This window comes from Limulus polyphemus, unplaced genomic scaffold (assembly GCF_000517525.1).
Source record: "Limulus polyphemus unplaced genomic scaffold, Limulus_polyphemus-2.1.2 Scaffold6742, whole genome shotgun sequence".
Lineage (NCBI taxonomy): Eukaryota > Metazoa > Arthropoda > Merostomata > Xiphosura > Limulidae > Limulus > Limulus polyphemus.
The window spans coordinates 31,549-45,188 of record NW_013672352.1 but is presented as its reverse complement, the minus strand read 5'-3'; the positions used below and the strand labels follow the sequence as shown (position 1 = coordinate 45,188).

Below are 13,640 nucleotides of genomic sequence, written 5' to 3'. Positions count from 1 at the left end.
AAATGGTTAGATACAAGAGCAGACTAAGTAAGGTAGTACACAGAAATGGTTAGATACAAGAGCAGACTAAGTAAGGTAGCTAAACGGAAATGGTTAGATACAAGAGCAGACTAAGTAAGGTAGCTAAACGGAAATGGTTAGATACAAGAGCAGACTAAGTAAGGTAGCTAAATGGAAATGAAATGGTTAGATACAAGAGCAGACTAAGTAAGGAACCATTTCCGTTTAGCTACCTTACTTAGTCTGCTCTTGTATCTAACCATTTCCGTGTACTACCTTACTTAGTCTGCTCTTGTATCTAACCATTTCTGTGTACTACCTTACTTAGTCTGCTCTTGTATCTAACCATTTCCATTTAGCTACCTTACTTAGTCTGCTCTTGTATCCAACCATTTCTGTGTACTACCTTACTTAGTCTGCTCTTGTATCTAACCATTTCTGTGTACTACCTTACTTAGTCTGCTCTTGTATCTAACCATTTCCGTGTACTACCTTACTTAGTCTGCACTTGTATCAAACCATTTCTGTGTAGATACAAGAGCAGACTAAGTAAGGTAGCTAAATGGAAATGGTTAGATAGAAGAGCAGACTAAGTAAGGTAGTACACGGAAGTGGTTAGATACAAGAGCAGACTAAGTAAGGTAGTACACGGAAATGGTTAGATACAAGAGCAGACTAAGTAAGGTAGTACACAGAAATGGTTAGATACAAGAGCAGACTAAGTAAGGTAGCTAAACGGAAAAGGTTCGATACAAGAGCAGACTAAGGAAGGTAGTACATGGAAACAGGGTTTAAGATGAGAGGGAGTGAACCAGAGTGCCATTCTCCTCATAAGAAATTGTTGTGAAACACTCCTGTTGTTAGAAACTTTTATGAAAATGTCCCTGTTGTAGAATGTCCAAAGACATATGTAAATTTAAAGATAAGTTATCACAATCTTACCAATTTATATTGTTTACGCAAGCCTACTTTGCGACATGTCATTCTGTTACATTTAAGTTACTTTTCTCTGTCAACATACAATGTGACATCATCAGATAATCAAAATAAGAGACTTTGGTAGCCCCGGACCACCCACCTCATAGGGGCTATGAAACTTTACACAACTCAAGCCCTCCAGTGAAGTGGTTTAATACATGAGTGGACAAAGCAACTTATCTTTGCCAGATTATATATTTCAAGCATCAGAGAACACTTTTAGCTATGCAACAAAATACCCTTACCAAACAGTTTGTTACAAAAACCGATTAACCTAACAAGTCTTAACTATGTGTGAATTACAAAATAACAATAAAATTACTTTAACAAATGGTTCTCATGTAAGGGAATTAAAAATGCAACAAAAAACACTTACTCATCAAATGAAACAGTGAACTAAGTGCATGCCCACAACTACTTTTACAAAACCTATAAAATCCCAAGTGTTCCTCTGTCATCAACAACAGACGAACTAAAGACCTTTACCTAACAGTGGGTTCCAAATGCCAAGTGTGGCACTGATAGTTCCTCCAGTCCTTCTGCAGGGCTTCTGTGGGATGTGCTATTTTCTTCTTCCTCTCACTGTCAGGTGATTGATTCTTCCCATAACCACCTGAAGAGATATGGTTGTTCAGATTCATTCTCAACATAAATATTTGTACAACAGCTGCAGAAATACAAAACAATATGTGGAAGTTTCATGTGAAGTATGAAACAGTCAATGGGTATGATGGCAATACTTATCTGAAATTTGTGTTTGTATATTAACTAGACCAAAACAATAAGACAGGTTAGTTACAATATATATTTAACATGGATAATCCATGCAGTTTGAACTCAAGTTGAATAAAAAATATCTGCAAACAATATTCAGGAAAACAATTATACACAGTCAACTGAAGACTTCTTTTAACTTTGTGCTAATCTCAAACACTAACCTATACAAGAACAACTGTTTTAATTTACTGTACTTTTCATTTTGAAGAAAGAATACTTGGTAAAGCACAACCCCTCAAAGAGTAATATGTACAAGAACAACTGTTTTAACTTAATATAAACACTGACCTGTACAAGAACAACTGTTTTAACTTAATATAAACACTGACCTGTACAAGAACAACTGTTTTAACTTAATATAAACACTAACCTGTGTACAAGAACAACTGTTTTAACTTAATATAAACACTACCCTGTGTACAAGAACAACTATTTTATTTTACTATAAACATTACCCTCTTCACAAGAACAACTGTTTTAACTTAATATAAACACTACCCTGTGTACAAGAACAACTTTTTTAACTTAATATAAACACTGATCTGTACAAGAACATCTGTTTTAACTTAATATAAACACTAACCTGTGTACAAGAACAACTGTTTCAACTTACTATAAACACTACCCTGTGTACAAGAACAACTATTTTATCTTACTATAAACACTAACCTGTGTACACGAACAACTGTTTCAACTTACTATAAACACTACCCTGTGTACAAGAACAACTATTTTATCTTACTATAAACACTAACCTGTGTACACGAACAACTGTTTCAACTTACTATAAACACTACCCTGTGTACAAGAACAACTATTTATCTTACTATAAACACTAACCTGTGTACAAGAACAACTGTTTTAACTTACTATAAACACTACCCTGTGTACAAGAACAACTGTTTTAACTTACTATAAACACTAACCTGTGTACAACAACTATTTTATCTTACTATAAACACTAACCTGTGTACACGAACAACTGTTTCAACTTACTATAAACACTAACCTGTGTACACGAACAACTGTTTCAACTTACTATAAACACTACCCTGTGTACAAGAACAACTATTTTATCTTACTATACACACTACCCTGTAAAAGAACAACTGTTTTAATTTACTATAAACACCAATCTATACAAGAACAACTATTTTATCTTACTATAAACACTAACCTGTGTACAAGAACAACTGTTTTAACTCAATATAAACACTGTCCTGTGTACAAGAACAACTGTTTTAACTCAATATAAACACTGTCCTGTGTGCAAGAACAACTGGTTTAATTTAATATACTTATCTTTGATGTAGCTGGTTATATCATGATGAAGAAAGAAGATTTGGTAAAACACAACCCTTCAAAGAGTAATATGTAAAAGAACAACTGTTTTAACTTACTATCCTTCTCTTTGATGTAGCTGGTTATGACATCATGAAGAAAGAAGAATGCTTCTGCATCCACAGCTACGTATATGTGATCATCAAACTCTGTTACAAAACTGCAGTCCACTATTGGCTTAGGATCTAGAAAGAGTTTATACATAGTTATGTTACAAAACTGTTGCCTACTAGTTGCTTAAGTTCTGAACAAAATGTTCATATATAAAATTGTTACTAGACTGCATTTCACTACTGGCTTAGGTTCTGTATTTCATGGAAGGTACATCAAACTCTCCTGAATTAAACTTGTGATTTTAAATATATCTGGTGAAATTGAGCTCACTTTAAACCTTTGATATCAGGTTTTGTTTATAACTAACCTCAAGTTTTCTATTTTGAGAAAAAAGAAAGTGCTATCAAGAGTAAGTTACATTTATATCCTGAAAGCAGTGTATTTGTCTGTAGAAACTACACTGAAATGAAGATAGATGTAACGTACCAACTAAAGTTGGAGTTTGTTCGCCTTGCAGGTGTTCCGTTTTTAAATGAAACTGTAGACTTGGAAGAGCAAAAATGACTTCCATGTTATGGTTAAACTCGGGAGACTTGGAAGGTAAGCTGAAGGAAGAGCGACGTTCTCCTCCATCTCGATCATGTTCAAGAACAGGAAACCTGCCCACATCTAAATAAAATACAAATGTATATAACACACTGGCCAATGCCCCAGTTATTATCAAGACTTATTGCTTGGTAGAAGTTTTACTCAGAGGAAAGTTACTTATTAATGGATGATATATGTCTAGGATGTTTTTGGATGATATGGATGGCATATGTCTAGGAAGTTTTTGGATGATATGGATGGCATATGTCTAGGATGTTTTTGGATGATATGGATGGCATATGTCTAGGATGTTTTTGGATGATATGGATGGCATATGTCTAGGAAGTTTTTGGGTGATGTGGATGGCATATGCCTAGGAAGATTTTGGATGATGTGGATGGCATATGTTGGAAGTTTTTCGATGATATAGATGTTATATGTCTAGGAAGTTTTGGGTGATGTGGATGGCATATGCCTAGGAAGGTTTTGGATGATATGGATGGAATATGCCTAGGAAGGTTTTGGATGATATGGATGGCATATGCCTAGGAAAATTTTGGATGATATGGATGGCATATGTTGAGGAAGTTTTAGGATGATGTGGATGGCATATGCCTAGGAAGGTTTTGGATGATATGGATGGTGTATGCCTAGGAAGTTTTTGGATGATATGGATGGCATATGCCTAGGAAGGTTTTGGATGATATGGATGGCATATATCTAGGAAGTTTTGGGTTATGTGGATGGTGTATGTCTAGAAAGTTTTGGATTATGTGGATGGTGTATGTCTAGGAAGCGTTTCGATGATATAGATGGTGTATGTCTAGGAAGTTTTTGGATGATGTGGATGGCATATGTTGAGGAAGTTTTTGGATGATATGGATGGCATATGCCTAGGAAGGTTTTGGATGATATGGATGGCATATGCCTAGGAAGTTTTTGGATGATATGAATGGTGTATGCCTAGGAAGGTTTTGGATGATATGGATGGTGTATGCCTAGGAAGTTTTTGAATGATATGGATGGCATATGTCTAGGAAGTTTTTGGATGATATTTCAAAGTGTTAACAGAAATCTTTATGAGGAAGTTCTGCACAAGTAGTTTCAAGAGCTGTTTATAAATTTCCTAGAAAGATGCCATCTGTTAATTATGCCTTTCAAGAAGAGATCAACTGAAATGAAAGAGACTTTAAACATTTTGAACTGCTGAAGACTTAGAGGACTTCAAGGAATAACAACATGACACTATAGGCTGTGTAGGAGGATGTTACAAACAGTTGAGTTCAAGGAATAACAATGAGACACTATAGGATGTGTATAAAAAGCAGATCTAACTTACCGTCAATTTCACTGGTGGCAAAAGCATAATGGAACCATTCGTTCATACTGCGAAACTGAGGTGGGAATAACACGTTACGTGAGATCCTGCAAACAGTGGCCATACTGATGTGGTGAGCTGACTCTGTTCCACTGTGGCCTAAAGTGAAGGACAGGTTTTGGACAATGTGGGTTGCTACTGTGCCTGGAAAACGTCATTCATAGAAAAACCTTCTAAAGTATTGCAGATTGAGTTTTAAAGTTAGAACGCCACCTATGATTTGCAACAGATTCTTCCTACTGTACAACACACAGATTTTCCTAATCATACAAAACAAAAATATCTTTCTTAATTATGGAAAACTACAACAGACTTTTGCTAATTATACAAAAATGCAACAAATTCTTAATAGTCATGAAAAACTCCAACAATATTAGGAATATGTTTGCTCAGCTTCTACATATTTTTAAGATATTAATTAAAAGTAACAAATTCACACCTCTCTCTTACTGCATAACCTTTGAAACATACACACACTAAGCCAACACTATGATTTTTATTGTTGTATATTGAACCACTCACTGAGTTTTATAGAAAATCTTATTTTTTTCCTGAGTTAGCTTGCAGTATGTCGTACAATCATAATTCATTCAGACTTACAATAACAGAAAGGAATGTCTATTAGCTGAATTTGTACAAAATATGTACGGAACATAAACACCAAATATTCATATTAAAAAACAGAATGGAAAATTGCTGGCACATCACAACACTTGTTTTTTTATTAGAATACCAACAATAATGTTATATATAAACAAAAACCTTCCTAGGCCTAACAATTTATTTAGTGCTCATGTTATTTGAACAAAACAGCATGCAGTGACATCTATTAGCCAAACATGTAAGCATAACTACAAAACATAATAATAAACAAATATCAATAATATAAAACAACAATTTCTACTGGCTGAACTTGTATAACACAACTGCACCAAGTAATAAACAAATATCAATACCACAAAACAAAATTTACTGTCTGAACTTGTATAACACAACTACACCATATAATCTATAAATATCAATATTATGAAACAACAATGTCTATTGCCTGAACTTATATAACAACTACATCAAATAATCTATAAATATCACTACTATAAAACAACATCTCTGACTGGCTTTGTATAACACAACTACACCATATAATCTATAAATATCAATACCATAAAACAACAATGTCTACTGGCTGACTTTGTATAACACAACCACACCAAATAATCTATAAATATCAATACTATAAGAGAACAATATCTACTGGTGCAGTTATGTAACACAACTGCACCAAATAACCTACAAATGTCAATACTATTGAAAAACAATGTCTACTGGTGCAGTTATGTAACACAACTACACCAAGTAATCTACAAATATCAATACTACAAAACAACAATGTCTACTGAATGAAGTTGTATAACACAACGACATCTAATAATCTATAAATATTAATACTATAAAACAATGTTTAGTGAATGAGCTTGTATATTATAACTAGACGAAATATTTATATCCCAAAGAATTTCACACATTTTCCAAAACTGAAAACATATTTTTGATAGATACCTCCCTCTCACAAAAAAGCTTTCTCGATTAGTACTGCCCTCTATTGGTGCAAAGTTTTTCTCGGCACTAGCCTTGTAACTCACACTTCTTTTTGTATATCTACATGCAAGTGGTCATTCAGCAACCTTTCACCAATAGGAGTGCGACAGTAGTTCTTTTGTAACTAGTGCCCTCTCTAATAAAGCATCTGTTAATCACTTCAAGACTGGCCATGACCAAGTCAACCAATAAGTATCTATTGGAAATATATCTTCAGTTTAGGAAAATATCATCTTCTGATATGATATCTTACCTCTTCTTACAAAAAACAAAAATCCCACATTGAACTGATATGTTCCTCCTTGAGAAAGTGCCCATGAGGTGTGGTAAGGAATTAAAACAACACACCAGTGGGAGACCCAACCACATCTGAACTAGGTATACTCTTCATCCTTCAGTAATGTGTTACCAAGAATAAAGGGTGGAAACATGGAGGGTCCCTAAAATGTTATCAGCAGTAAAAGGAACCCCAGGTGTTGTGCAGCTAGGGTGTGACAAACTATAATTGAGAGTTTGACCTCAACCAACACCTGGCAGCATCTGGAATTGTACATCAGGTCCATAATAGGAAGAGGGTACTCTACCTTTTACCTTAAAAATGAGAGTTTGACCTCAACCAACACCTGGCAGCATCTGGAATTGTACATCAGGTCCATATTAGGAAGAGGGTACTCTACCTTTTACCTTAAAAATGGGTACTGATAGGAAAATGAGTGTCTGTACCATGAACCCGACTCTGCATGAGCCCACTGCCAACAGTGGATTCACTGGGAACTGATATCCAGCAGATTGTAGGAAAAAAGAACTTGGAAGGCATTCATCTCTAGTCCTAAACCTGGAGCCAATGGGAATGTTAGTTCCAGTCTATATTAGGAAATCTATCTTACATATGTGGGTAAACATGTTTCATTTAACTATAAATAACACAAGATCCAACAGGAATCAACCTCCTGTGGAACGTAGGAATATAAAGAGGGACCTCAATATGGGGTAGCATTTCCAGTTCAAAACCTGGCAGCATTGGGAATTTATCGTCCAGTCTGTGGTAGGAGAAGAGAACCAGGGCTTATGTGGCTGGACCATCTGCAACCAACACCTGGAGGGTGGTAGGAAGGAGGAATGTCTCAGCCGGAGGGGCAAGCTGCAATATATATACAGATATGGTGGAGTGCTACAACCAACACCTGGCAACATCTGGAATTGTACGTCAGGTCTGTGGTAAGAAGTGCCTCAATGTTTTAATCATCAAGCATGGTCACAGGATGTACAGTCAGATTTGAGAATAAGTATACCTGGTCAGGCACCACATGCCACAGAGTGGGATCCATAATATATGTAGGAAAAAGCCTCTGTAATGAAAACTAAAAACAAACGAAGTAGCCCATATACCTACCCTGATGATGTCCTCTCAGGAAAAATGTCAAAAGGGCAGCTAGGGACATGGTAAGATGATGGATCTGATGTAGAAAAAAAAAGACAAGAGAAACATCCAGATAAAAGGAAGAATATGCTAGGCAAAGTGACTGGTGGATCCAACTGTAAGGAGATCAGGGAAAAAAAATCATGAGAAAGGGTAGGATGCCAATGAAGAAACAGACCTTGGAACTACAGAAGAATGCAATGCATGACATGTACCATCTAAAGGCTCTGGCAGGGCAAAGGAGTTGGTCAGGAGCAGAATGGACCTAAAGGTGGGAGAAAGGGGGAAGGGAAAGAGGAAAGAAAACATAATTAATCTCCATAACAGCTGAAGTCTTTTGCATAAAGGAATGAACAGGAACTAAGAAACAAACCTAACTGAACCTGATTACAACATGTCGGAAAAACGGTGACCATAGGCCAACAATATGAGGAACAGGGACAGCAAAGAAAAATAAAACAACAAAGGTTCAAACAGAGGAAATGAAAGACAACATGGAGGTTCCAATCCTGGAGAGACACTGGGCAGGAAGGACGAGCAAGGAGAATGAATGAAAATAACATACAGTAAATGAGATTGGAACACAGAAGCAAATCTGGTAAACCGAATACTGAAGACAAAACCACTCAATAACCTGTCAGCAGAGGAAAGATATAGGTATCTGTCAAAAAAAGACAAGTGAGAGGAATGGGAGTAAGGGAAGAATGATAACCTAGATGTACCAACAATGTTATTTATATCACCAACTCTTAGAAACTGTCAAAGAAGAAGGATGAACTGGACAGAAAACCAAGGAAGGAAATGACTTGCCTGGAAAATTCAGACCTTCCGGCAAGGGACTGGATAAAAGCCACACGTGAAAACAGAATGCCAGAAAGGATGGATGATGCACTTTGGAATGGGACTGATGAAAGAGACGAAGAGCACTGAACTATTGATAGGACATGAGGAAGATGACAAATAGGCAGATATGTGTGGGGGAATGACATGTCCAATCCCTACTGAGAGCAACCAATGCACCTGCCAATGAATGCGGAACACAAGAACAAAATTGAGTAAGGTGTGTATCTAGATGAGTTGCAAAAGTGTACAAATTGGATACACCCCAAAGCAAACACTAAACCTGAAAAACGAGAATATCTACAGACTACCCCATCAGAAGAATCCTGTTGGGATGGGATAACTGATCCATGACCAGATCCTTGGCCCCAGGATGATGACTTGCCCACAAATCAATATAATGACAGTGAGCCCAAAATATAAAAGATCCAAAGTTAGAAAACAAAGAACACATAGCCCTATGCATGGTTATGTTGGACCCTACCATAGAATTGTTGGAGTGAAACATCACCACCTTGTCCCCAAGACCCAAGAGGAAGGAAAATACTGTTTGACAGACAGCTAAAAGTGTCAAGAGAAAGATATGGAGAGCAGATTATAAAAAGTTTCCCACACCTAAATCCCCTGAATTTCAAGATCTATTCTCCAATTGGAAAGAGAAGTATCTGTAAAAAGATTACAATCCAGATGAGGAGAAGGAAGAGGAACCCCATTAGAAAAAAGTGGTCCTATTGAACCAACATTCATTCAATTTGAAATGTTAGTGAGGAGAAAGGATAAGAGGAGTATCCAAGGGATCCTGAACAAGGCAGCATAAAGCAATGAAAAACCAACAGAGGATGGCACAACCAAGAACAATGAAGGCTGTGAGAGAAGCCCATGTCCCCAAAAGAGATAGAACCACACGTGCAAGAAGGAAAGGGAGAAGATGAGATACCGCCTAAAGGAAGTACCAGAGATCTAAATCCAATGGGGAGAAGGATGGTCCCTATGAAGAATTGAGATGTAAAACACACCAAGAAAACCAGAAATTGATCAGGAGAGAATTCCCTGTTGTGATAAGTCAACCCAACCAGGCAGCTTCCCAAAGAAGAAACTGAGTATGGAGGGAAGAATTGGTCAGTGAGGAAGCTATAAGTAGTCAACCATCCCTCGAAAAGTGTACACTAAGGCCCAGAGAAATAAGCAAATATTTAGACCAGTTGGCAGAACACATAGAAAGTCGAGGTAAGGCCGACCATAACACCCTAAACTGAAAACACACATCCACGAGGAACAAAACGAAGAAAATGTCTGGATGCTAGAGTGACGGAAATATGGAGACCACAAATCAGGAGTAAAAACCCTGAAGGAGAATGATCTCCTCATAGAAGGCACACTGAAGAAGTAAGTCTCAAGCCACCTCCAGATGAAGCTGGTAAGAAAAAGGATCCCACTGAGGAGTGAAATATAGTGGATGGTGAGATAGCAGGGGGACTAATGGAAATGGAGTTATGGAGACTTGCTGAAACAACCCTGGTCACAATATAGATGGGAATATCCCCTAACACTTCCAGACAGAAACAAAGGTGCCATGCACAATATATGCAATGAAAAGAAGGGTAAGCAAACTCTAAAGAAAACAGGGTCCCAGCCTAGAAGAACCCAATATCAGAGCAGCCACATCTGTGAAGTGAGGCCCGAAGAGAAAATGAATGGTATGGCAGCAAAATGAAGACTGCTATGACCAACACAAAACAAATAACGAAAATGTAGAATTGCCCCAACCAAAAAGTGAGGGGAGGATAATGGACAGATAACAATGGATAACAGAAGAAGAGAACAGGAAAGTTCTGAGGAATGTAAAAACAACCAAAGTATCGAGGTCTGAACCACACACTGGAAAAAAAAAAACATCCAAAAGGTGTGAGTTGAATTATAGTAGGGAAAACAAGAAAAGCAAAAACATGATAGCCAATATACTTGGGTGACATGGCACACTGACCCCTGAATGCAAATGTACCCCAAAACAATGAACACAAATACCAGGAAGAAAAAACAATGAATGACTTGAAAATTAATCCACTATGAGAGAATGGGTAAAATTCAAGGAAACAGGAGACAAAGACAAAAAATAGCATACCTGAGTAGTCAAGGCCACAAAGGGAGGAGGAGGCCTAGGTAAGACCCTTGGAAATGAGACAATGGAAAAGCATATTCAGGAGGGGTAAAACAATCTGCCCTAATTCACATCCCATCTGCTTAGACACACCTAGGCTACTCATCGGGTTATACAGAATGTTGCAGAAATTCCCTACGGCTCATAGTCGTCATGTCTGTAACTGACAACTGAATTATTGTTGGGAAATCCACTGTAATAGTCGTGACCACCCAAAACTGTGGATGCAAAATTCACAAAGTCGAAAAAATGAACACAAATTAGAAAAGGAAGAGTAGATAATGAAATTTAAATCTTAACTCTCCACAAATAAAAGGGAAAAAATGGCAGTGACTAAACTAGAAAATACTCAAAATTAAAATCTTCATTGCTCAGACAAACCATAATTTTTATAGCCTTCAATTTTGTTTGGTTACAGAGCTATCAAACAGAAAATCAGACCCCTTTTGCCACACCTACCTGTCACATCCTCAGGATTTGTTAATAGTTCTCTCTTACATTTCATTATACATAATCTATAACCAATAGAAAGTCAAGGTTTTCATCTATCAAATGACGTATTACATTACGTTGTGTTCTGAACAGATAATCATCAATTTCACTTGTAATACAGGTTTCATTCCCATGGGAAAGGTAAAGAATAGCTTGGTTGAATTTGTAAAGGCTCTTTTCATATAGTTAAAAAGCCAGACAAATTGTGATTGTTAGAGGAAATTGTCTGCTTTTTGTATGTTATTATTCTATGTTCTTTGGTGCATTATTTAATTAAATAAAAATGATTTAATACACAACTACCATTAGTATAGAAAAAGTAGGGTTAAGTGTCATCGACAGCAAAAAAAAGAATACTCAGATAAGTACTTTATTTCTTGTTTTTCATATTTATTCTTTATTTATTATAATAGTAATTAAAATGTAAAAATAGTGATCTCTTTAGGTTAATTAAGGTTAGATTAGGTAAAATTAATAATAATAATGCTTCATGAGGCACGCATGTGAGCAGCTCACGGGTAAGATAATTCAATAATGTAACGTGAGCTGCACTTTCCCCAAGATATTTACAATTTATAATAGTGCGAATATTAGTTAGCCACAGTTCAAAGGGCAATAAAACAATAACATTTAATTATAAATAGATGCAGTTTCATGTTACAATTTGAAGTCATTCTAGAAAGAAAAAAAAGGGTAATTTACATTTATTTCGATTTTTTTTGGTGGTTACGAGATCGGTCAAATTGACCAAACCCATATGGAGTTAGAGTAGAAAATATAACAGATAAAATATAAAGTTTTACTGAAAACAAACTTCTGAAATTAATTTGGAGGTCTTAGAGACTATACAAATGAGATTTGAGATTTCTGAGATGAAGAAAAGTATTTTTAATCTTAAAATGAAAATCACTTTGCACAAGGACTATTCAAAACAAATGCTCAATATAGTCATCAACAATTTTTGTATGTGAAAGCCTTATAATGTTTACTTAAAGATTGCCAAATTTTGTGAAGATATACATACTATATTAAAAGTTAGTAGTATAAAATCTATAAAGACTTTAATCGAGTAAAAAGAGGTCACATGGTTGATCAAATCGACCAAGCCCGTGTTCAGAGTTAACAAGATGCATTATTAGAGAAGGCACTAGCTAAGATAGGGGTAATGTCCATTCCTATTGGCAAAGGGTTGCTGCATGATCATTTGCAAGCAGACATGTGGAAAGAAGTGGGGGATACAAGGCTAGTAGCAAGCAAAAAAATGGCATAGATAGAGGGCAGTACTTATCGAGACAGTTTTTGTGAGGGGGAGGTAAGATATAGTGTCAGAATAAAATATTTTCATTTCAAATAAGTCACAAAATAAAGTTCATAATTACTGAGTCATTATTACCATCATCATTATTCACATCTTGGGCTTCAGTTGCAAAGGTCACAGTGGGTTCCTTTAAGCTGAAAATGGCCCATGCTTTTGAACGGAAGTTTATTCCATGGAAGCATGCCAAAGAGATGTTGTTTCCGGACAACTCCATTGTGCCACCTAGAATCGTACCTCGACGTGGAAGAGCAAATGGAAGTGTACTAAGTTGAAGTCTGGACACCAGCCGCAGCACCTTTTGCCAGTGTCTGTGATGGCGAGTTTCAGCATCTCCTGGAAGTCCTGTTGCAGAAATGTTTCACCATTGAAAAAGGTGGCTTTACAGATGTTTAACTAAAACAAATATTTTACCAGTTACAGGAATATAACTTTAACGCTGCATGTTTTGCTTCAACTCACCAAAGGTCTATTTTAAGTCAATGTTCACTCAACACCATAAATTGTATTCTGGTTGGACATATGGCCAAAAGTCTATCTAAAGTATTACTTGAGTAAGGAAGCACATTATGCTAATATAATAACAGGTAGGCAAACAATGTTTTATAAGCATAAGGAGGAGTTTTACTGATGGTGGAACATACTAATCTTGATAAAAGAGTTAGCACAAAGGATCACATATAAAGTATAATAAACTTAA

General features: G+C 36.3%; 1 protein-coding gene across 1 annotated transcript in view; it reads right to left on the bottom strand.

The window, feature by feature from the left end:
• Positions 1-1,458: 1,458 nt before the first annotated feature.
• Positions 1,459-13,640, bottom strand: part of LOC106474031 (uncharacterized protein KIAA1109-like) — a 41,116-nt gene continuing 28,934 nt past the window's right edge. The window contains exons 12-16 of the mRNA XM_013934717.2: positions 13,019-13,285; positions 5,078-5,260; positions 3,637-3,819; positions 3,156-3,281; positions 1,459-1,591 (exon numbers count right to left, since the gene is read on the bottom strand). Coding sequence (XP_013790171.2) covers positions 1,461-1,591; positions 3,156-3,281; positions 3,637-3,819; positions 5,078-5,260; positions 13,019-13,285 — 890 coding nt within the window. The 3' untranslated portion in view covers positions 1,459-1,460. The remainder of the gene's footprint in view (positions 1,592-3,155; positions 3,282-3,636; positions 3,820-5,077; positions 5,261-13,018; positions 13,286-13,640) is intronic.